Source organism: Mercurialis annua, linkage group LG6 (assembly GCF_937616625.2).
Source record: "Mercurialis annua linkage group LG6, ddMerAnnu1.2, whole genome shotgun sequence".
Classification (NCBI taxonomy): Eukaryota; Viridiplantae; Streptophyta; class Magnoliopsida; order Malpighiales; family Euphorbiaceae; genus Mercurialis; species Mercurialis annua.
The window spans coordinates 34,257,621-34,281,586 of record NC_065575.1 but is presented as its reverse complement, the minus strand read 5'-3'; the positions used below and the strand labels follow the sequence as shown (position 1 = coordinate 34,281,586).

General features: G+C 34.4%; 2 protein-coding genes and 1 long non-coding RNA gene across 3 annotated transcripts; all 3 read right to left on the bottom strand.

The window, feature by feature from the left end:
- Positions 1-1,614: 1,614 nt before the first annotated feature.
- On the bottom strand, positions 1,615-4,096 carry LOC126686260 (uncharacterized). Its single transcript, XR_007643862.1, has 3 exons — positions 3,942-4,096; positions 2,795-2,880; positions 1,615-1,964 (listed from the first exon to the last, which is right to left on the bottom strand). It is a non-coding gene; the product is annotated as an uncharacterized LOC126686260 (long non-coding RNA).
- Positions 4,097-5,366: 1,270 nt separating this feature from the next.
- Positions 5,367-7,331, bottom strand: LOC126687793 (uncharacterized). Its single transcript, XM_050382348.1, has 3 exons — positions 7,221-7,331; positions 6,677-7,112; positions 5,367-5,458 (listed from the first exon to the last, which is right to left on the bottom strand). Exons 1-3 carry the CDS (start codon positions 7,329-7,331, stop codon positions 5,367-5,369), a joined length of 639 nt encoding a protein of 212 aa, XP_050238305.1.
- A 2,901-nt stretch (positions 7,332-10,232) lies between these two features.
- On the bottom strand, positions 10,233-14,123 carry LOC126687792 (zinc finger protein 5). Its single transcript, XM_050382347.1, has 2 exons — positions 14,115-14,123; positions 10,233-11,104 (listed from the first exon to the last, which is right to left on the bottom strand). The coding sequence occupies exons 1-2, from the start codon at positions 14,121-14,123 to the stop codon at positions 10,355-10,357; spliced, it is 759 nt and encodes a 252-aa protein (XP_050238304.1). The 3' UTR covers positions 10,233-10,354.
- Between the last annotated feature and the right edge of the window lie 9,843 nt (positions 14,124-23,966).

Genomic DNA, 23,966 nt, shown 5'->3' with positions numbered 1-23,966 from the left:
TACCATTAAACCACAAAATTTTCTTTCCTTGAAAACAATCGTAAGTCCCTTCAGATTACACACCTTGCGACATTAATGGGTTTTCATTATAATTTATTGGGGTTTATTATGATTTTTTGGTATTGGAATTTTCGTCATCCTTTAACACTCATCTAGGTGTTTAATAGTCAATGCCATCCTCTTCTAGCATTGCTAAACAAATATTTAATTTCCCCGTCTTCGATACTCACCAATCTGTATATTTCACCACCTCGATCATAATCTTATCTCATGGAGCCCTTAGGCTCACGTGTCAATTTTTCATAGCATACTTTCTTTAATATCGTTTACCATCCTTATGGTACTGGAAACGTAATATAAGGAATTACGTTTCACGCTATATATATTATTTATCTTATGTATTTTATGCATTCTTAATTTCAAGTATCATATAAGTAACTATGTTTAGGATAAAGCCTATATGCGCGGGTTTCTCAATCTATCTTTATAGGCATTATCCTAACAATGCACAATTATATCAATGTATGTATATCAATCGATCACAAAATAAACAAAACAATACAAACATTTCAATCACATAAACATATTTGGCATATAAGCATAGAAAGCATTTCGTACTTGAGGGCGTCTCACTGGACTCACCCTTCTCGGGTAGCAATGCCTCATTCGCGTCCTCTAGCCCGTCTAGCACTGCCTCTACCTCTATGCATAATTGCAGGGTAATGCCAAATACTAGGAGCAGTACTCCTACAAAAAGAGAATGTCGGTCTCTCACGTCAAAAGAAAAGAGGTGGAATGGAATCGTCATTCCACTCATGATCGCTGGCTATCTGACGAGCTTTAGCGAATAACATTCCAAAATGCTTAGGTGCATTATTGTATTACTCAACAAAGTTGGGTCCTAAACCCCTAATGTACTGATGGTTCACCTCTTCGATGCTTCCTCTTCGGATAGGTCTTCCTGACTTTCCTCACCAATTTCCATCTCCGGGACAATGGTCCCACCTCGAGTTTGAATATCTGATATGCACTCATTCTGACGTATCTCCGATAGTCTGTCAGTATCTACATGAAATCCATTTGATAAATAGGAGGCGCTTCCTCCTCTTCTGATACAACATGTAGCTGAGCTCCATTTTGCTCAGATATGGTGAACAAGAACAATACTTAATCATGTGATACTGTCCAAACCACTTTTCGACAATATCCAATAATTTAATATATGATATGCACTATCTAACTTAAAGCTTGACTAACTATCTAAGCATATCACATTAACTTAAACACTTAAGCACTCTCACACACACGCGTTCAACTCGGCATTAGACAGCCTATAACATCAAGCAAATTCAATTAGACACATATAATCAATAAGGCTCGACTCTATACGCTGCAGTAGTTCCTAGGTACATAGGGTCAAACAGACACTTTTCATAGACTGGCAGTGGTAACTGGACCAACTGCTCTGATACCACCTTTGTCACGACCCAAAATTGAGGGCCGCGACCAGCGCTAGGGAATGGGAATTGTAGTTCCGAATCCCGTAGCAAGCCTGAAATTCACTAAAACTTTTTCGCAATTTTCATATAAAACCCGACCTTACAAACGGAAGCATTTAAACAAAAACACATTTATACACTGGTAAAAATCATACAACTTGCTCGGACTTATCATTTCCGTATCATATACGTACTAGCCCGGCATAAACTACTAGTGTCAAAGTTACATCACGGGAATCTACCTCCGTGGTACAAAACATAACTATTGTAGCCAAACCAAAATATGCACAACAGACAGCAACTATAAACAACATACAATTTTTACTGTTCTACTAGGCCATGACACTAGTCAGACATTATACTACTGCAGCAGACATGGAAGTCGGAACTGTTTATTGGAACATTGACTTCTGGTCAGAGACGGACTTCTAGCCACGTCTAGAATCTAGGTACCTGAAAAACACACTATTTGGGGGTCAGCTATTAAGCTGAGTGAGTTATACTTTACTTACCATATTATCAAAATAAGCATCGCATTTAGAACATTTTTTTTAAAATATATATATATATACAATCACATTTTCAAACAATTCTAACATATACAATCACAGCGATTGCAAACAATTCACTTAAGACAAGTATTTGATCCGATCGAAACCTTAATCTTAAACTCCTTAACTCTCCTAATCCGTATCATATTCGAATCATATCGTCCGAGTGGCCGGGTCCCGAGATAGTTCGACCGAGTTACCCGCTACCACGTGGCATAGTCCCGAGATAGTTCAACCGAGTTACATCATGCCACTACTTAATCCCAAGTTGTGGGTCCCGAGATAGTTCGACCGAGTTACCCACCAAATACGGGTCCCGAGATAGTTCGACCGAGTTACCTCGTATCTGCCACAATTATAATCCTCCTTTCCGATACCCAAACATATTCCATTTCATAATTATAAATATGATCAACATTTAATGAGCTCATATCGTATCTATGTACGAATATCTAGACTTTCATAAACACCGGTGATCACACGGCCTATTGACGCCCAATAGGTAGCTCGTTTCTTCGGATCATATACAAACTCACATTGGAAAATCATAAGCAAAGTAATACAATTCATATATCAAACAAGTCAACCTATAAACAACAATTCAAATATTATCCAAACCAACAAGAACAATTCAATCAAGTCAAACTATACAATTTATGCGATGCATTTAGTAATAATAATATATATAGTATATATATAAAATAGTTTTTAATACGATAATAAGAGTGAGTAAAATATACTCACCGCTGGCTATCCATATCCTTCGATAACAGCTAAGCAATATCGCGTTTTGTAAGTTCCGGGTTCCATTGGTAGTCGCCTCGTCAAGTCTACACAAATTTGATAGTAACTCGAATTAATTACAAACTAACTATAATTAATTAATCCAAAACTAGGTTTCTAGCCAACTTCGGCTATTGAAACCGTTTACTTAAAACAATCCAACTCCTAAACAAAATTGACATTCTTAATGTTCAGAACGTCGCCTACAACTTTTGTTTAGGTCTCGGACTGAGATTAGCACCCGAAGGTGTCGGAATTTGGTTCTGAAGTTAATAGCTTGGGGCTGTCCAAATTTCAGAGCTGCTATACGCAACATAATGTTCTAAATTATTTGAGCCATTTATAGGCCAAACTAGCAGAAACTTAAACTTAGACATTTATAGACAGCATCCTTAAGTTTCCGTACCAACAAACAGAACTTAATTTGGAGCTATATAGCTTGAGATATTGCCCTCGCAATATGGCTGTTTCGCAGCGCAAAAATTCCAGCAACATCGTTTTTTTCAAGTTATCTCTTTAACGTTTCGGTCGATTAAAACAGCCTATATATTCAATAATACACCAATTAATACAGCCTCTAATTATGTCATTATCACCAACTTAAACACATTAAAATCTTAGTTCAAAGTTTAATTCAAACAGTTTTTATGTTACGCTCGAAACTAGTTACGTAACACTTAGCGTTTGCGTCGATTTTAAGCGATACAACCATCGGGGAAGGGTGGCATCAGCCCCCACTTCACTATCCCTCAGCCCTCCCCTGTTTTGGCCAGGGAGGGGCTGCTCCAGCCATGGTGCAACGCACCATGGCTGCTGAAACGCAGCCCCACCGTGCGAAGCACGGTGGTTCATTACTTCCGGCTATCAAAACCCCAAAACAACCACCAATTCATCTTCAACCTACATGAAACCCTAACATACACCATACCCATACATATTACAACCCTCATATCTCACAACAAAACATTAATTCAGCCTATAACTAACCATTCAAACACCATGAACATCATTTCTAACTATCAAATTCATCATCACCATTAAACACCATCAAAACTCAACAAAACAGAATATTTTCGTGCTAAACCCTAACCAAAATACTGATTCTTACTTTGATTTTTTTAGGTCAATCCGTAGCTATCGTCCTCCTCTTTCCGTGGCCGCAAAAATCACTCGAATTGGAGTAAAAACGAACAAGTTATGGTACTTGAAAGATTATGGAACTTTTGAGAAGATGAAGTTCTTCCTCTCTTCACCTTTGCTGGAAATGGTTTATGTATATTCTGATTTTGAGAGTCAAATAGTGGCCTTTTATATTTATGGCAAAAGCTCCACTTAAATCCTTAAATTTGCCACCTCCTTACACTTTAATTTATAACTTTTCTTTCGTCCAATTTAGTCCATTAATCACTTAGTCATTTGATCTCGATAAATTGTGTATTATTTATATCCAAATAAATAATACCACCTTGATATGTCATTATTTTATTCCAATAATATAATTTAGAAATTTTTGGCTAAAAACGCTCAAGTTCCAATTTGAGCTAAAATGCACTTTTTCCAACTTTTTCGTCCAATTCTCATTTTAATAATTATCGATAACCAATATATCGATATTATTTTTTTAAAATACTAATTCCCATCAATAATCTATATTATTTATATTTTCCGGGAATTAAACGCTTATTTTTCAATTTTCGAGTTTAAGTGCACTTCATCCACTTTTCCATACTTTTCTTTTTAAGTTAATTCCATTTCCTTTATGGAATTCTTGATATTGAGATTTTCATATTAAAATCTCAATATCGACCTACTCGAGTTCTCTTTTATTTAATTATTTCCCGATAATTTCCTTTTTGGCCGTTTTAACTGTTTAAATTTAGATACGCTGCCTACTTTGGCAACGTAAGAGATACGGGGTATTACATAAATGTTTTCAAATTGTTTTGCATGATTATGGGACTGGATTGGAACGAGCTACTCGATAGGCATTATCGAAACTGTGTGCACCAGTAAGTACTTTGGATTCGGCTGACAGATGTCTACCTTACTTTGGGATTGACGATGATTTGTTCCCGTTTACTTTAGGATTTACTTTGAGATTCATTTCAATATTGTTTCCATAATGTTATATATATCAGTATGAAAGGATTTTAATGTTTTAAAAGTTTTCACTTAATAAATGTAAATAATATTATGAACTCATCTCAGTATATCGGCTAATAATCATCGACGGTCCTCGACTTTTACCCTAAACTTCCCTAAACCCCCTATACTTTCAAAAGCTTCCCTAAACCCCCTATACTTTCAAAAGCTTCCCTAAACCCCCCCAACCTTTGTGGCGGCGTCATTCACGGTCCTTATGGACGAAAACACCCTTATAAAAAAAACAAATGGCGGCTGGCGGCGCCACGTCATCTGACATGTTAGAAAAAATTCAAAAAAATTTAAAAGCCTAAAATACCCCTGAAATAAGCCAATCAAACCAAGACCTAACCAAACTAATCAAACCATACTCAATTAAATCTAACCATTTTCATTCAAACCAACCACACTTAATTAAACCCATCCCGATCAACCGCCCGCCTCCGCCGTCCGCCGCCGCCCGCCGGTCATCATCCCCAAAATCTGTTCTCAAGAACAGATTCGGAATCTGTTCTCAAGAACAGATTTGCGAAATCTGTTGAGAACAGATTGTTCGTTCTTGAGAACAGATCGTTCTCAAGAACGAACGATCTGTTCTTGAGAACCAAGAACAGTGGGGAAGATGACCGGCGGGCGGCGGCGGGCGGCGGCGGGCGGCGGCGGTCGGCGGGCTGGCGGTTGATCGGGTTGAGCGTGGTTGGTTTGAATGAAAATAGTTAGATTAAATTGAGCGTGGTTTTATTAGTTTGGTTAGGTTTTGGTTTGATTCACTTATTTCAGGGTATTTTGGGCTTTTGAATTTTTTCTGACATGTCAGATGACGTGGCGCCGCCAGCCGCCAATTTTTTTTTGTAAGGGTATTTTCGTCCATAAGGACCGTGAATAAGCGCCACCACAAAGGTTGGGGGGTTTAGGGAAGCCTTTGAAAGTATAGGGGGTTTAGGGAAGCCTTTGAAAGTATAGGGGGTTTAGGGAAGCCTTTGAAAGTATAGGGGGTTTAGGGAAGCTTAGGGTAAAAGTCGAGGACCGTCGATGATTATTAGCCCAGTATATCTGATTCCGTTGTTTTCCCCATTTCCAGGTTTTGATTTTAAGCATGTCGGTGACCTTCATATTTGTTAATTTTCTCGGAGGTTTATTCTTATTTTAAAGATGTCAAACTCATTAAAAACTCTTAGATCTCAGTAGTAGTAGTTTTATCTTTATTATTTTAGTTTGTTGTTGTCAGATCGGTCTGACTGTTGTTATGTACGTTAATATGTATTATTTTGGATTTGGATTATTTACATAATTGGCATGCTGTTGGAGTCTCGGAGTCGTGTCAAGTGTTTTAATGTCGTTATATAAACTGTTGGACTTAGGTTGGAGTCTCGGCTGCCCCCGGGCATTTGTTTCTTTGCAGGATTTGTATGTTATCCGTGAGGCTAGCTACGGGTTTCAGTACTACCATACCCATACCCTAACGCCGGTCACGATCTCTGATTTTGGGTCATGACATTAAAATAAAATGAGAATGGGAAAATTGAATGGAAACTTTGTTATCTTTAGTGAATTGGTGCATGGATAACAAATATCATCGTGCATTAGGAATATATAGAAGATTTGATAAAATCAATGGATGAGAATAACCAGTAATAGATGAAGAACCAATACAAGAAATAGGAAAACTTGTGCCGTTCGCTATTTAAACTTGATCAGTACCTTCATATTTTGAATGAACTAATAGATTTTGCAGGTCTGACATTAAATCGTGTGATGCCCCTGAATCAACTAAACAAGGAGTCTGATTATGAGAGACAATTGGAGGTGACACATCAACATGAGTACTTGGTGGGTAGCATCGACACATCCAAGCACCATGTCCATTCATTCCACAAAATTGACCGGTAATTGGTGGTCTCTGTCCATTAGATCTACCTGAACTGCGAGACTGTTGCCAACAAATTGAAGGTTGTTGATAATTGTTAGGCTGTTGTCCACGATCATGATTGCTAAATCGGCCTTGATTGCCACTATTGCGAGCAGTTCCACGACGGGAAGAGTAATGACGTTTATTATTATTATTTTTGGAGGTGGTTACAACATTGGCTGTGGCAATGAGATTTGATGTAGTAGTGTCATGGCGCGGTAAATATGTCTAATGAACAATCAGTAAATCGTGAAACTCTTCCAAGGAAAGAGCTTTCTCTCGTGCACGAATAGGAGTTGTGATTTTGCAAAAGGCCGCATCAAGGCCATTAAGCACATAAAGAGTGATAGCATCAGTAGAGAGTGGCTTATCAATCATTGCCAACTTATCAGATTTTTCTTTCACAGACTGTAGGAAAGCTGAGACTGAAAGAGAACCGAGGACCATGTTCAAGAGATCATCCTTCAATTGCATGACTTGTGCGAGAGCGATTTGCAAACATTCTCGTTAACGTGTTCCAAGCTTCAGCATATGTGGATGCCGAAGAGATAAAAGGAACTAGATCTAGAGAAACATACCCGAAAAGTGTTGAGATAATCAAGGCATCCTCGCGCTGCCAATGGAGGCAAGCAACGACGTCTTCCTTCGCCGGGCACATGATAGTGCTGCCAATATAACCAAATAGGTCATAGCCAAACAAAAGATGTTAAACCTGAGATTTCCATGGAGGAAAATATGAAGGGGTGAGTTGAAGAGGTAATTTTCGGTGTGCGTTAATTAAAATGAGAGACTCAGTGTTAAGAGCATAATTTGGATGCTGAATTGTTGGAGTTGTGTTTGTGGATGTGGCAGAGGTATCGACGTGAGAATTCATAGGATTTAGAGGAAGATGAACTTGTTTGAGATTTAGACTCCTCTAATACCATTTAAGAAAGAGGAAGGCTTAATTTTTTATTTAGTATCGGGAATAGAGTCATTCATGCCCCTAAGGTTTGACTATAGGATCAAGTAAGCCTTCAACGTCCGGAAAGGTTCAATTTATGCCCCCAATGTCTTCAAAGTTTACAACCAAACCCCCAATTTTAACGTATAAATGAGATGTTGAGGGCTTGGTTGTCAAAATAGAGGGTCTGGTTGTTCATTTTTTAAGACGTTAGAGGCGTATTTGAACTTTTTCGAACGTTAAGGGCTTTCTTGATCCTGGAGTTGAAACCTTAGGGGAATAAGTGACCGTTTTCTTTTTAGTATCATATACATTGATACGTGAGCTACCTTTTCTAAGTAAGATAAGCAATAAACTAATTACAACACGATAATGTAAATAAGATAAACATATATATGATTATTGGAAGACTAATTCTTGATTGGTCTATTAGTTCTAACATAGGCCCTTGAAAAATATAAAATGACTTTTGATTCCTATAATATTTTCGGATTTACTTAATTATGATTAAAATTAATTTAGTTTTTTTATTTAAAAAAATGTATTTAGTAATAAAGTTTAGTTTTGGTTCCTTATTTTATCTTATGTCAGTTTTGTTTATTATATTTAATTTATAATACTTTGATATTAAATAATAAATTTATATTTATTTTATTTTGATAATAATTAAAATATAATATATATTTCATATAATATATATTTTTAAACTACAATTGAAACTATACTTTATTAATGGCCCTTCCAAAAAATTTGTCCAGGTTCATCACTGCTAGATCAATAACCATTTTGTAAAAAAATTACTCCCTCCGTTCCAATAGAGTTGTCCACTTTGAGAAATTTTTTTATCTTAAAATTTTTGTCCACTTTAAAAAGTAGCCAACTTTTACACTCAATTTTTCTATATTACTCCTATTTAAAATCCACTAATAAATAAATTGAAAGTAAATTGCAAGTGGACCATATATTAAATAAGGGTATAATAAGAAAAGTACGGAAATTTTTACAAATTCATAATCAATAATTGTTTTTCTTAAACTGTGTGATAAAGGTAAAATGGACAACTCTATTGGGACGGAGGAAGTATAATTTTATATACAATTTGTAACTTTTTGTAATTCGATAATCATTTTATAAAAAAATATATATATATATATTTACATGTTTACTATATATATCATAATTTTTAAATCTTGTCATATATATCATCATTTTATCATTTTTTGTCAAATATATGCACAATTCATTTATGGCTGATGTGGCGCAATGCTATTCGTCTAAATGTACAAAACAATCATACATGGTGTATTTAATATCGCGCTAAATGGATTGTGGGTATATTTAACAAAGGTTAAAAATATGATGATATATATGGCAAGATTTAAAAATCGTGATATATTTAACAAAAAAGACTAAAGTTGTGACTAGATAAATACATTTTTCCTTTTGTAAAAATGTTGTAATGCTTTAAAAAAAATCCGACCTTATAACCCCTTTTTGATCCTACCCTCACGTTGAACACTTGTCAATTTTACTCTATTTCGCATTTTATTGTTTCAGTTGTACCCCAATTTTTCCATTTTTGTCAATTTTTTTACTTAATGATGAAATCATTCAATTAACCATGTTTAAATATAAAATTATATTTATTTCCATTCAAAAAAGTACAAATACGTCCTTTATTTTTAAAAACTGTTAGATTCCATCTTAAAACCAATTGGTGTTAAGTGGAGGTGACCAACCAATATTTAAACACATGTCCACTCACACACACAACCAATGTGGGATTTCCCACTTTAACACTCCCCCTCACGCGTAGCGTGTACGGGCCGAGCAACAAAGTTTCCCCCTCCCCTCCCCCCCACGTAAATCTCACGTGGGCCGGGCCAAACTCAAATTGTGTGAATGGACAAGACTCTAATACCATGTTAGATTCCATTTTAAAACCAATTGGTATTAAGTGGAGGTGCCCAACCAATATATAAACACATGTCCACTCACACACACAACCAATATGGGATTTCCCACTTTAACAAAAACTAACTAAAAACCATAATCAAAATAAAACTAATTTAAATTTTTAATTAATTTAACTAAATCTAAATAAACTTTTAAACATGTACAATTAATATATGCTATATATGGAGAACGTTTTGAATTTTTTTTAAATGAAAAAGACGTTAATTTAATATTTCAGGGTAAAATTGAAACGAGAAAATGCGAAATAGAGTAAAATTGACAAGTTTTTAACGTCAGGGTAGGATCGAAAAGGGGTTAGAAGGTTGGAGTTTTTTAAGGTATTAGACCTCTAATCTAATATATAGTAATGAAATGAAATGAAAAAATATATGTAAAAAGCTAGAATACATTGAAAATTTAGACTCCTTGACAAGACTCAAGTGCTCAAATTGCAGCAAATTGTCAACAGCACAGGAATTGTGCTTGCTGACCATGTCTTATAATCCAATAATGATTTCGTATAAGGAAATTGAATTACAGATGAATATATGTAATCATGAATAAAATATTTCTATATCATATTTGATTGTAAACTAAGACCTAACTGAAGATCCAAAGATTTACAGGTTTGCTTTGAAGCAGTCTTTCTGATGATCGGCCTGATGTGTCTCGTTTTTTCAGAATGTGTTAAAGTGAACATACGATCAGGTACATCGCACAACTTTGATCCATTCTGCAAATGCGAATCTAATTGATCGTACGGATTGAAACTAATCTGAGACTCGTCGAGAAGTGTGAATTCCGGATTAGGATCGTAGAACCATTGCGTCGGACCTTGGCGATGATGAATGAGATTGTTCTGGAAAGGCTGAAGGTAGCAACTGAGGCTGGCTTTCCTGGCTTGAAGTTGCAATCTTTTCTTCTTCATTCTTTCTTTCTTATGAGCATTCTGATGACCTCCTAAAGCCTGCGAATTCGCAAACTCCTTCAAACAATACTGACACTCGAATTTCTTACAATCTTCAGGATTGTTTTTATTATCATCGCCCGTCGAGCTTTTCAGTTTGACAGGTTTCTCGTCGTTTGATGATGAGTTAACACTTTCGTCTCTTTCCAGGGGCGGTTTCATGCAGGTTTCACCGTTTCGGAACGGGTTTAGCTCAAACCCGAAAAGTTTAAGCGTTTTGTCGACACACGATTCAGCAGAATTGCTAGTTTCTGCATCCATTATGGAAGATAGAATGTTAGAGCTATCCATAAGAAGAAGGATATAAAATTTTTCTTTAGTAGTAATACACCAATTCTGTTTCCACTTATCTTCCTTTTATAGTAAATTCAATGGTTTCCAACGGTACAATGCACCTCTAAACAGGATCAGTTTTATAATAATAATTAATTAACATATGTTTTTTTTTTATAAAATTGGAGGGTTAATAAAAAATGACAGAAAAGAAAAGTCTGATCAGAAAAGCCGTCTCATGCAACAGTTAATTTTTTATCCATGAATGTGCCTTATGAAGTTGGAATTCCATGGTTTATAAGCATTAAAATAAGATATAAAAAGCATGCAATAACATACATTCCATGGCTAAAGAGATTATTAAATTAGTAGTAATTAATTAAAGAAAGTCAAAGAAAGATAGAGATGTAATCACCTGGAAGGAAGGTGCTCAAAGTTTGCAACAAATCTCCCCACTCTACTAAAATATTGCATACTAAACCTACCAATGGGTCAGTGGATTGTCCTTTAGTTGATCTCAATTATATTAAAATCAAGAAATATAATGGCGAATTATAGGGATAATTAATAATGAAAGTACTCAAACAATCGATTTATTATGTTTTGACGACCGAACTTTAATTTCATTTTAATTATTAAATCTTGTTTCATTTCAAGAGAAGTTTTCGAATCAAAATGCTGACGTGATAGCTAAATTTTTCCACATGGTAATTGTTATTTATAAATAATTTTAATTCAAGAAAAATGTATTCTAGCCAAATAAATCATGTCAAAATCTAAGTAAAAAAGAGTAAAATTTGTCTGTTACATATATATTTTGCCACAAAAAAAAGGTATCCCTTTAAAACAAAGCTAAAATTTAATTACTAGACTGAAAAAAGAAAAAAAAATTAAAGTAATAATCAAATAGAAAAATAAATTTATCTATCTCAAATTTAATTGTTTAGCAGTTTGATCCATTTTTCTGCTAAATATACTTACGAATCATTTGAAACTTACATGGTGTAAAGTTGTAAATGCCATGTGGAATAAATTCTATATACTTAGACGCATCGCCACATCAGTTCAAAACGACTCATAATAAATTAAATTGATAAAAATTAAAAATTATAGTATACTTAAATATATTAAAATTATGATATACAAATTTGCTTTTTTAATTAGATTAATATAATTAAAATTTGATCATCAAAGTGAAAAAAGTAAAATAGTTTATTTATTATCAGTTAGTAGCTTGTGGGTACCCACTCCCATCCACTACAGTGTCTTGTACAAAATTAGATACTGTAGAAATGTGATTATTCAGCATCAACAAGAAACTTCTTTGTAATTATCCTCCACCCACAAGATTAATTAAAATAATAAAATGTGTGATCTTGACCATGTTTAGAGGAATGGGAATGCTAATATTAATTAGAATATTAAGGGAGGAGTAGTTGCTAAAAACAGGAATATAACAAGTGGCTAAATGATGTAAGCATATATACTAATTAAGGTCTTCATTGAGATCTAACCATATCTTCTTAGAGCATGAAAATCTTTATTTTATACCCAAAAGCATATCTTTTAAGGTGAATCAAGTCATCATTTATTATTATTTTTATACATCACTTCCAAAAAAACTATATACTATATATCATATTATAATTATTTATATGCATAAGGTAGAGACATTTGTGTTGGACAGTTGTTTTAGTTGGACCCTACATTTTGTTGCCTTGGATACAATGCTAAAAAATATTTAAGATTGTGCTTTTATTCTATTGTTTCTAACTATATCTTCTATTGGTTAAATTCTTCCACCAATAGATATCTCATGCTCATCAATTTCCCATTCCTTTTTTTTTTCTCTCCTTCCCTTATCATTTCAAATTATTTTCTTGCTTTAGGAGAAGAATTCCAAGTAGGCATGCTATCATCAAGCTTTTTGCCATTATATAATTGAGTCCGAATTTAATCGAAATTTTATTAAATTAGAATTCAATTCGTCTCTACAATCTAAAATTAATTCAAACCTGATAGAATTTTATGCTAACAGCTCGAGTTAAATTTGATAGATTAATGATAAACCAATTTCGAGTCTGTCTATTATTTATATATAAATTTTTGGCTTAAATGCATAAAAAATCACCAACTTTTGCGTGTTTTTGGTATTTAACACGAATTTTTAATTTTGGCATAAAAATACATGAACTATCTGATTTTTGCAATAATAACACGAACATAATTTTAGGCATAAAACGACACCGTTTTCCTCCTAAAACGGCACCATTTTTGCCTTAAAACGACATTGTTTTTTGAAAAAAATGCAAACTTGGTCTTATATGCAAAAATTTGATAGTTTATGTATTTTTACGCCAAAATTAAAAGTTCGTGTTAAATACCAAAAACACGCGAAAGTTGGTGATTTTTTGTGCATTTAAGCCTAATTTTTTTATAATTAATTATAATATAAAAACAATATTATCTTTAAAATATGTATAATAATACATAAAAAGATAATATTTTTTAATATACATATAATTATGGTATATTTGTCAAATATATCATATTTTTAAAATCATATAATAATCATTAAAAAATATTATTCATCCCAAAACAAAGACATTTTGATACTCCAAAAGAGTTGTCGGTAGGGCAATTGATCTTGAGAGTACTCTTATTATTATTTTCTTTTTCATTTCAGTGATTGAATTTTATTATCTCGCTATTTTGGCAATTAAATTTTAATATTTTTTCAAAGGGTTTTTTTTTTTCAGAAATACCTCATTTTTTGAATTTTTTGCAAAAATATTCCTTTTCGGTAGTTTGTTAGTAGATTATTAGTAACTTATTGGTAGATTAGAGGTAAAATAAGTATTTTTGCAAAACTTTCAAAAAAAAAAGAGATATAAAGGGCAATTTTCCTTTTTCAAATGATTTTTTTCTGGGCAAAATGAATACGTGACAACCGAATTTTAAATGTAGTAACCAGATTTTACTAGTTTTATTCTAAAAACTTGTCACATATGTATAGTATCATTTTAGAGAGGAATTGTTCAGCCAAAATATCCATACATGACAAGTTTTTAAATAAAAATATATAAATTACAGCTGCCATCTAAATATTTTAGGCCGGAAAACCTCCAGTTAATCATGTCGTCTCTCCCAGCCCCCTACCCCAAACCCTACCAAAACCCTAAACCCATTGCCAACCCTTCCAAGCCTTCAAACCTAGCCAATCCCTCATCAGTTCCTTCCTCCGGCTTGTCTCGTGTTCTATACTTTGAGAATTTTCCTGATCTTTGGAAGTATTCGGATCTGCAAAAGGCTTTCAGCAAGTATGGTGTGTTTGGGCAGGTAATTATTGCTCGAAAAAGGAATAAAGCTAATCGGAGATTCAGATTTTTGAGGTTACGTCTTAGTGATGATGTCGAGGAATCACTTTTTTACCTGAATAGGGTCATTATTGGATCATTCAGAATTAAGGCATTCATCGCCAAATATCCAAATCCAGGTCTTGTTCCTAATTACGTTCATCCACCTGTGACTCAACCGCGCCCGACTGCTCCGAGAGTTTTTAGACCATCAGTTCGTGATTCTCGTTCATATGTTCAGGCTTTGAACCAGGAACAAATTATTTTTAACACGCCATCAGACGCAGTAGACGTTTTGGAAGGTTCCATCATGGTAACTGTTAAGGATTATCCCTCAATTGCACATGCATGCAAATTTTTGCATGATCATGGTATTAAATACCAATCATCTTCTTTTCTAGGGGGTAAATCAATTCTGTTCAGTTTTAAGGATGACATGGAAAAGGAATCCTTCCTTAATTTTGATTCGATAGGTCTCTTTATTTCAAAGGTACCATGGTGTAATAATTTTCAGTCTTCAGAACGTTATGCTTGGATTAAGGCTTCAGCAGTTCCTTCGTTTGCTTGGGGTGAAGAGATTTTTAAAGTGATTGGAAATAGGCTGGGTAACTATATTAAGGTTCATCCTTTTTCCATGTTACGCGATCGCTTAGACTCGGCCAATATTCTGATCTCTTCGGGTTTTGAGAAACTGGATTGTTCTATCCCTTTTCTTATTAATGGAGCTGAATATTTGATTCATGTTTTTGAGGCAGATTCCCCAGTGAGTTCGCCAGACTTTGAGGAGCTAGATTCTTCATCAGATGAGTCAGGTTCCTCTTCTGGAGAGAAAATTAATTCGGCAGATTCAGTCCCTCCAGGTTTTGAGGTTCCAGCAATTGATACTTCACAGTTACCTGTTGTTGCTGAACAACATTTAGACTCCCAGACCCAAGTCACTCCTTCTACTAAGTCCCCAGATTACCGTTTCATCACTCAGCGAAAGAAATTCAATCCAAGCATCTCTCCAGATTTATCACATTTAGCAAATACCTCCTCTGTGCAGGTCACTAAAATTGCCATCAGGAATTCTAGCACTTCCGCAGAAACAACTCCCCATATTATTGATCTTGAGAAGACATGGTGCATGGGTCTACAGCTTGGTGTATTTTCTACTCAACATAAGAAGGTTATCACCGATTTACTTTCTCAAAGTTTGCTCAAGGAATCTGGGTTAGACTCTTGAGGAGTTTGACTATCCAGGTTTTATATTCAATTTTATGTCTGATACATTTAATTGCATTTCATGGAACTGTCGTGGCGGTCTTTCGTTTTCTAGGAAACAACGTGTTATTAGATTTTTGGTGCACAAAAATAACATTGCTATCTTGGGTCTCATTGAGACTAAACAAGAATTTTTTGATGATTTTTCTGTTAGAAGGCTTTGGCCGAATTTGGATTTCGATTGCAGTTTTTCTTCTTCTTCAGGTGCATCAGGGGGTCTCATTTGTATTTGGAATAAGACTTTGATCAACCCTAGTAGGATTTCTAAAGGAGATAGATGGATTTCCTTAGATTTCTTATGGTATTCTTTCCCTATTCGGTTTATTTTAATATATGCTAGTAATTGTGCTTTGGAGCGTGCTTCTTTCTGGAATATGTTGGTGTCAGAAATTGATACGGATCAGTTATGCGTTTTAATTGGGGACTTCAATGATGTTTTGTTGCCAGAGGAGAGACTTAATAGCACGACGTTTACTTCTTCTATGCATCAGTTTTCTGATTTTATTTCAGGTTGAGGCTTGATTGAATCTCCTCTTCAAGGTCGCTTCTTTACTTGACAGAACTCCTCTTCCAAATCAAAGATTGATAGGTGCTTTGTTTCGGAATCAGTCTTTTCTTCTTGGCCGAATTGTCTGCTTTCAACCCTGCCGCGCAGCTTCTCCGATCATGTTCCGTTATTATTTCGTTCTGAGGTGCCTATGGACTGGGGTCCAAAGCCGTTTAAGTCTATTGATGCCTGGTGGGACAATAAAGCTTTTGCTTCTTTTGTAGAATCCTCTTGGACTTCTATCTCCGCAACTAACTGCACGAATTTAGTTGAAAAAATGAGGAAGCTTCGAGTCATGATCAAAGATTGGAACAAGAATGTTTTTGGGAATATTAACAGGAATCTTGATACTTGCCTTCAATCCATCCATTTACTAGAGGCTTTTGCGGAGTCTTCGGATTTATCAGATGATGATAGGGATCTTCTTTCTACTCTTCATGCTGAGAGCTACTTCTTTTCAAAACAACTAGAATCTTTATGGCGTCAGAAATCTAGATTGAATTGGAATCTCACTGGAGATAGGAACACCAAATTCTTTCATTCTTCTGCTTCAATTCATTCTAGAAATAATCTAATTTCTGAGATTATGGTCGATAACGTCTGCTACTCTTCCCCATCGGATGTCAAAGATCAGATTCATTTGTTCTACAAGAAGCTTTATTCTAGAAATAAGAGGGTGCCTTTTTCTCTTCAGGACTTGCCAATTAGGAGTATCTCAGCTACTCATGCAGCTTCGCTTTCTGATGCTTTCACAGAGGAGGAAATTTTTCAGACTTTACAAGACTGCGATGGTAATAAAGCTCCAGGCCCGGATGGGTTTAATTATTTCTTTTACAAGAAAGCTTGGAATGTATTGAAGTTTGACATCTTGGATCTCTTTAATACTTTTCACCATTCTGGAGTGTTCCCTCCAGGTATCAACACAGCTTTCCTGGTCCTTATTCCGAAAATCAAAGGGGCGAAGAATATCTCTGATTTTAGACCTATCAGCTTAATTAATGGTGTTTTTAAGTTGTTATCAAAAGTCTTAGCCAATAGACTTTCTCATATCCTGCCTTCGGTCATATCAGATTGTCAATTCGGTTTTATTAAGGGGCGTAGCATTCATGACTGTCACATGATAGCTTCAGAAGTTATCCACATTGCTCAGAGGAGTAAAGAGCCAGTTATTCTTCTGAAATTGGATTTTCGAAAAGCTTTTGATAGTATTTCTTGGGATTTTGTTCTTCAAATGTTGAGCAGAATGAACTTTGATAGCACCTGGATAAAGTGGATTTCAGCATTTTTTTATTCTTCTCAGCTCTCAGTTCTTGTGAATAGTACTCCTACTAAGAACTTCACAATGGGGAAAGGAGTTTGTCAAGGGGATCCGCTTTCTCCTATGCTTTTTGTTTTAGCTGTGGAAGGTCTTAAGGCTATGTTCAGTAAGGCTATCCAACAGGGCCTTTTAGATGGGATTCATATTGATGGGTATTCTGAGCCGGTCTCCATTCTTCAATTTGCAGATGATACTTTAATTTTTATTCCTAAGGATCAAACTATGCTTCAGAATCTTTTGAGACTTCTTCAGTGTTTTGAATTGATTTTAGGCTTTGCAATTAATTACCAAAAGAGTTTTGTTCTTGGTATTAATATGAATGATACTTCTCTGCTAGAGGCGGCTAATATTTTGCATTGTTCTGTAGGTCACTTTCCTATTACCTACCTGGGTCTTCCACTTTCTCCTAAACCTATCCGAGCTAATCTTTGGCAGCCAGTTGTTTCTAATTTTGCGTCCAAGCTTGCTCTCTGGAAAGGAAATCTTTTATCTCCTGCGGGTAGATTGATTTTGATCAGGTCTGTTTTGAATAGTCTCCCAGTTTATTTTATGGGCTCCATGGTCATTCCTCAATCGGTTATTTCTTCTCTAGATCGCTGTATGAAAAGGTTCCTTTGGTTTGGCAATCCAAATGGTCAGGGTATTTGTAAGATTTCTTGGGAGAAGGTTTGTCTTTCGTTTGACAGAGGTGGTTTGAATCTGATTCCTTTCTGAATAAAAAATCAAAGTCTTCTCTGCAAATGACTTTGGAAGCTTAGAACAGATAAGTGTTCTCTTTGGTTTTTTGTTGTTTCTCAGAGCTGTTCTTTTAATATTTGGCATGATTTAAATTCTTGCAACGTGGCTCATTTTTCGCATCTTTGGAAAGGAATTTTTAATTCGTGCATTAAGAATTCTGATATTTGGAAATTGTTCAATAGTAATGTTTCAATAAGGGTTGGAGATGGTAGCTCAGTTCTTTTTTGGCAAGATAATTGGGTGGGAAATCGTCCTTTGTTAGAGCAGTTCCCGTCCTTATTTGTTTTATCCAGGAATAAGCAGATTTCAGTCTCTGCTCAGCTGCTTCTGGGTTCGGTTTCTGCAGGTCTGCAGATTGGCGCTGCAGCTTCTTCGGCTCAGATGGGCGTGGCGGTTTCTTCAGCTCCGTTTTCTTGGAGAAGACGGCTTCGCCTTGGGGAGCAGGTTCAGTTGGGTTTGTTGCACACTTTGGTTACCTCGGGTAACATTATTCCCAGCAGCAAAGATGAGTTTCTTTGGAAGGGTAAGCTACAATTTTTTGCTCCTCGACATATATCTCTTTCTTTTCAGAGTCAGCTTACAGGGGCAGCAGCTGCTAGCAATTGGGGCATCCTCATTCCGTCTTTATGGAAGTGGAATCTTCCTCCAAGGATTCAATTTTTTGGATGGCTTTTGGCTAGAGATCGTATTTTCTCTAATGCTTCTTTGGTCGCTAGGGGTATTTTGATCCCGGATTTAATTGGTTGTTTGTTTTGTGATGGGGACGAGACTAGTACTCATATTGTTCTTCATTGTCCTTTTGCTTGGAGATTTTGGTGCTTTATCTTGGACAAATGTAATGTTTTATGGATATCTCCTTCTTCGATTGATCTCTTCTTCAACTTTTGGATGTCTTTCTCTATTGCTTCCTATAGAGATTTGTGGAGGTTGATTTGGTTTTATGGAGTTTGGGATCTTTGGAAAACTAGAAACAACAGACTCTTCAACAACGTTTCTAGTTCTTATGAAGATTTGGCTTTCTCGGTTATTTGCAAGGCGGTTCATTATTATGTTTCGTTTCATCCTAGATTCCCTTTTAGTGCTAATGATGTTTACAGAAGTTTGGACAATTTTTGTAAAACTATGGATTGATGCGTCTTTTGTTCTTTTGCCTCCCATTCCTTGTGGGTGTGCTTAATAAATCATCATTTTATCAAAAAAAAAATTAAAATTTGGTAATCCAAATAAAATAAAAGAACATTTGATCACCAAAATATATATAAAAAAAAAATCATAGTTCGGATACCCTCAAAATCAATTAACCGTTGTGAGTATATTTGACAATATATCAAATAAATGATGCATTAACGGACATGAATTTAAAATCGTAGAATATTTGTCAAACAAACCTCGTGAATATATAAGAACATTTTGTTTATATTCAAAACTCAATTAGACTCGTAAACCTATCGGGCTAAGATATTTTAATGTTCGAGCTTGCAGTTGATTCGAATGAGTCGATCTCGAATTCAACTCAACACTAATCGAATGAATTTTAAATGTTTTTTAAAATAATTTCAAGTAGCTCATGAGTTGGATGAATTCGGCATGACTATCTTAACATGAAGGAAACCCAAGGGAGAGGAACACTGGCTCAATCATGGTGGCTAGCTTAGTTTAGGTGGGTAGATTGATTATGTGTTCATTGATTGATTGATTTAGGCTCCATCCATTTCATATGTCCATGGTGTTGATAGAGAATCAAATGGTGGCCCCAACATAAATCTGAAATTTCTGTTCCCATATTCTATTATATGTAGTTCTCTTGTGGACAAATTCTAATAAATTTTAAGTATTATTAACAAACCGCAAAGAATGCCAAAATTGACTAATGCAATAAAAAAATTAATTTATCATTAGTTAAAGATAAAAAAAGAAAAATGAACACAACCCAATAAAAGGCAAAGTTGTTGTGGAATGTTATATATTTTAGATGCTACTTTATTATTATAGCATATCTGATTCAGATCTTTCTTTGTGTATAATGCAAATTTGCAGGACTTTTTGTTGTATTAAGCATAATTTTAACTGCAAAAATAGAAAAAACTGCTTCAGCAAATAAAAGACTCGGCATCGGAGGTTGAATATATCAATATAATTAGGTTTCCGGCAAGTGACCTTCCGGTAAAATATTATGATAATTTCAATAATCCAAAAAAAAAGATATAGTATCCATTTCATAACTAAGCGAAATTTCAGTAATCCATAGATTTTAATACCCGAGAAAATACTAACAAATTAAGAGATTTTTTTTGATGAATAATTTGTAGATTAACTAATATATTAAAAAAAAAAGCCAGAAACTCCAAGGCGTAGATGAGTTGGTAAGACGCTCTTCTAGTTTAAATAAGGTCGCGGGTTCGAACCGTACTCATTTATGCAGCCGTTTAAAACTTGGGGCTAGAGTTTGCCTCCCGCAAGAGACCTACACGGCTCGAGTGGGGATTAGTCTGAATGTGGATGGCTTAAAAGGTGTCATCTCATAGTTGAGACCCGTTCAGAAAACCTCATGGACCCTGTATCAAAAAAAAAGGCAGAAAATAGCTGCGAAAGAGCAGTTGAAACAAGCAGGAAATTCATGCAGCAACACACCACACACCCATCTTGACTCATTTATCAACAATCATTTATCAAAATGATTGTATTCTATGAAAAATTCCAGAACCAAAACAATTAATTTGTGGTAAAAATTACGAAATTCAAAGTTTTAATGAAAATTAACAAGGGGCAATAATATTATTTTTATCTAGCTCTCCAACGTGTATTTGATTATTTAAAATGCAACCTAAGAACAAGCCGCACAATATCTAAGTACGGCACAATGCATAGTAGTACAATCTTGACCATGACGATCATAATAATCCATCTAATATTTTTACTTGCAAAGAATAAAATAAAGGGTCACATGGTTTTTATATTTATGAATATTTAGATAATTGCATCTTTTTTTTAAGACAAAATTGACATGCCATTTTTGGTTGCTGGCTACTATGGCAGCAGAATCATAAAAGATATATATTTGAGAGATCACATAGCAGAAAAGGAAGACACTAAGCTAAATTTCATTGGCCAATTTAAACTTTGACGGTGCAAAAGTCAATTTTATTACTATTTTATTATATGTATGAAAATGGTAGGATTAGATAGTTATTGATAAAAATAATTTGCCGATTATAAAATATCAAATAATAATTTAAGTTTGTTTTGAAAATTGGAAGAATGAAGTTTATAGTAGTTCGTGATAACTCCCACATGTATTCACTCGTTTAAAATATAAATTTTACTAATCATAGAGAGATTTTATAAGTTTACTTCCAATTTATGATTTTTTAGAATAATTTCGAATGACGAGTTTTATCAAGGCTAAATCAAAAATCTAACAACAAAAATTTCATAGACCAATTCTCCACCATCAACAATAGCGCATGTTTTTAAAATTTTAATATAAAGACATGATTTGCTTTGCTAATGTATTTGCACAAGGCTGTTAACTCTTTGACAATATAAAACATTAAACATCAAATGTTTATAGCTAATAAAGTAATATTTATGTTTTCATTGCAAATACAAGGTCAAATTCTTTTTCATATACCATTGCTTCATTCACACTATCGAACTATGCGATTGCAAGATTCTTATTTGAAAAAAAAAAAAAAACTATATCTGACATGAAAAAAAAACTATATCTGACATGAAAAAAAAAACTAATATGCAGTTAATGCATATTAGCACCTCATTTAGCTCCTTTGAAAAATTTAAGTTCATGCATTCGAAGTGTCGTAAAATTTACAGATGATAAGATTGAAATATTTTTATACATCAAGCAACGGAATTATTTCATTTTCTATTTTGAGAACACATTCATTTCCCTAAACCATCAAAGCTCATAACCCTAGAACTCACTCTCTCTAACCTAAATTTCTTCTGAAAACACACCAAAGTGCTATTCCAATCTAAAATAAAACTAGAAAGTGCTTGTTCATATATAGCACAAATCGACAAACGATTTTCGAACCCGTTGAAGCGAGTCAATCGAGCGTTAGAGTTTTTTACGTTTGAGTTTTTAGTTCAGATCGTTTTAGAGGATGTCGGATACATCTGATGTAAGGTTTATGTGTTTGGATGATTGATCCATGAGTTAAATAAATTTTAGTCGAAAACCTAGATTAGCAAGATTACGTAAACAAGACGTGTGAAACATCGGAGCTGGTGTGACTAATGAGTTTGAGAAATATGATAATGAAGTCGATGTTAATAGACTGTAATTAACTAACAAGTAACTCCATGGTCGCAGGAATTGTGAAGCTTTGTTAATCGGCGATTTTGATGAAAACGTCGTTGATTCGCCGATTTTAACGAAACGTGAATTAACATTTAAATACGTTAACGATATGAATTTAAATGATAAAAAGGTTGGGATATGATATGAAAAAGTGTAAATTAGACTTGTAAAGTTAAATCGATGAAATTTCAAAGTTCATACGATTCGAAGATTTTATGTAACTTCGCCAATTTTGACATAACGAGACCTTGTGTTATGATTGACATAGTGTGATGCCCTAGTTGTGTATATGGGCTTCTGTTAGTGATAATGAATGGAAAATATGAAATTGTGGTTTTAAAAAATTAAGGGTTAAATCGATATTATCGTTTAAATCTATGTGTAGTAGATAATTGTTATTTGGATTATATGATTTGAAATGTATTTACGATGAAAGAAATATCTGGGCCTAAACAGAGTGTGGCCTCGGACGACAGATTACGAGATATGAAAAGTGCATTTGAGAAATGAAAGTTTTTTTTTTTCAATTTTAAACGTCGAGTCTAGAGTTAACGAATTCGGCCAACGATATGAGAATGAAAAATAATTTTCATAATGATTTATGAAATGATTTGAATGATAATTTTCAAAATGATTTTGAAATGAAAATGTTTTTGAAACTGAAGCTAGAATTAATAATTGGTTAACTATATAAGTTAACAAAAAGTATAGAGATTTGGGGATGTGTGTTATGTGAAAATGTAGTTTGAGTTTAAAGGTCAATTCTAGAGTTAAGATTGCTAATTATGTGATGTCGATTATCTATATTAATATATGGATGGTAAATAGATCTGACGGTACCAAAGACTCAAGATCGAAGGCAACAGAGTAAGACAACGGGATTAGGGTTTTTGATTGAGGCACCCAAAATTCTGGTTCAGTGCCTCTTTTGGAAGAAATTCCAAAAGAGTGCCAAGGACCCCAAGAATGCGGAACACCTTGTGTTCCGCATTCCTAGAATGCGGAACCATTAAAGCAGCTGATTAACTTTGTTAATCAGCTGCTTAAGCACGTTCTGCATTCCAGGAATGCGGAACGTGCTTCCCCAATGATTGGGGACCCAATCATTGGGGCAGCAATGATTGGGCACTAAAGTGCCCAATCATTGCTGATTTTTAATTAAAAAAAAATAAAAATTATTTTAATAAAACCATAAACTAAAAACAATATAAAATAATTTTATCAAACGATATATTAAGAAACGATTTAAATGTTTTTTTTAACTACTGATTTTAACAAACGCTTATAAATAAATAAAAAATTTAACAGACGATATAAATATTTGTTTTATTTAACTAATGATTTGAACAGACACTTATAAAAAAAATAAAAATTTTAACAAACGATTATAATATACAGAA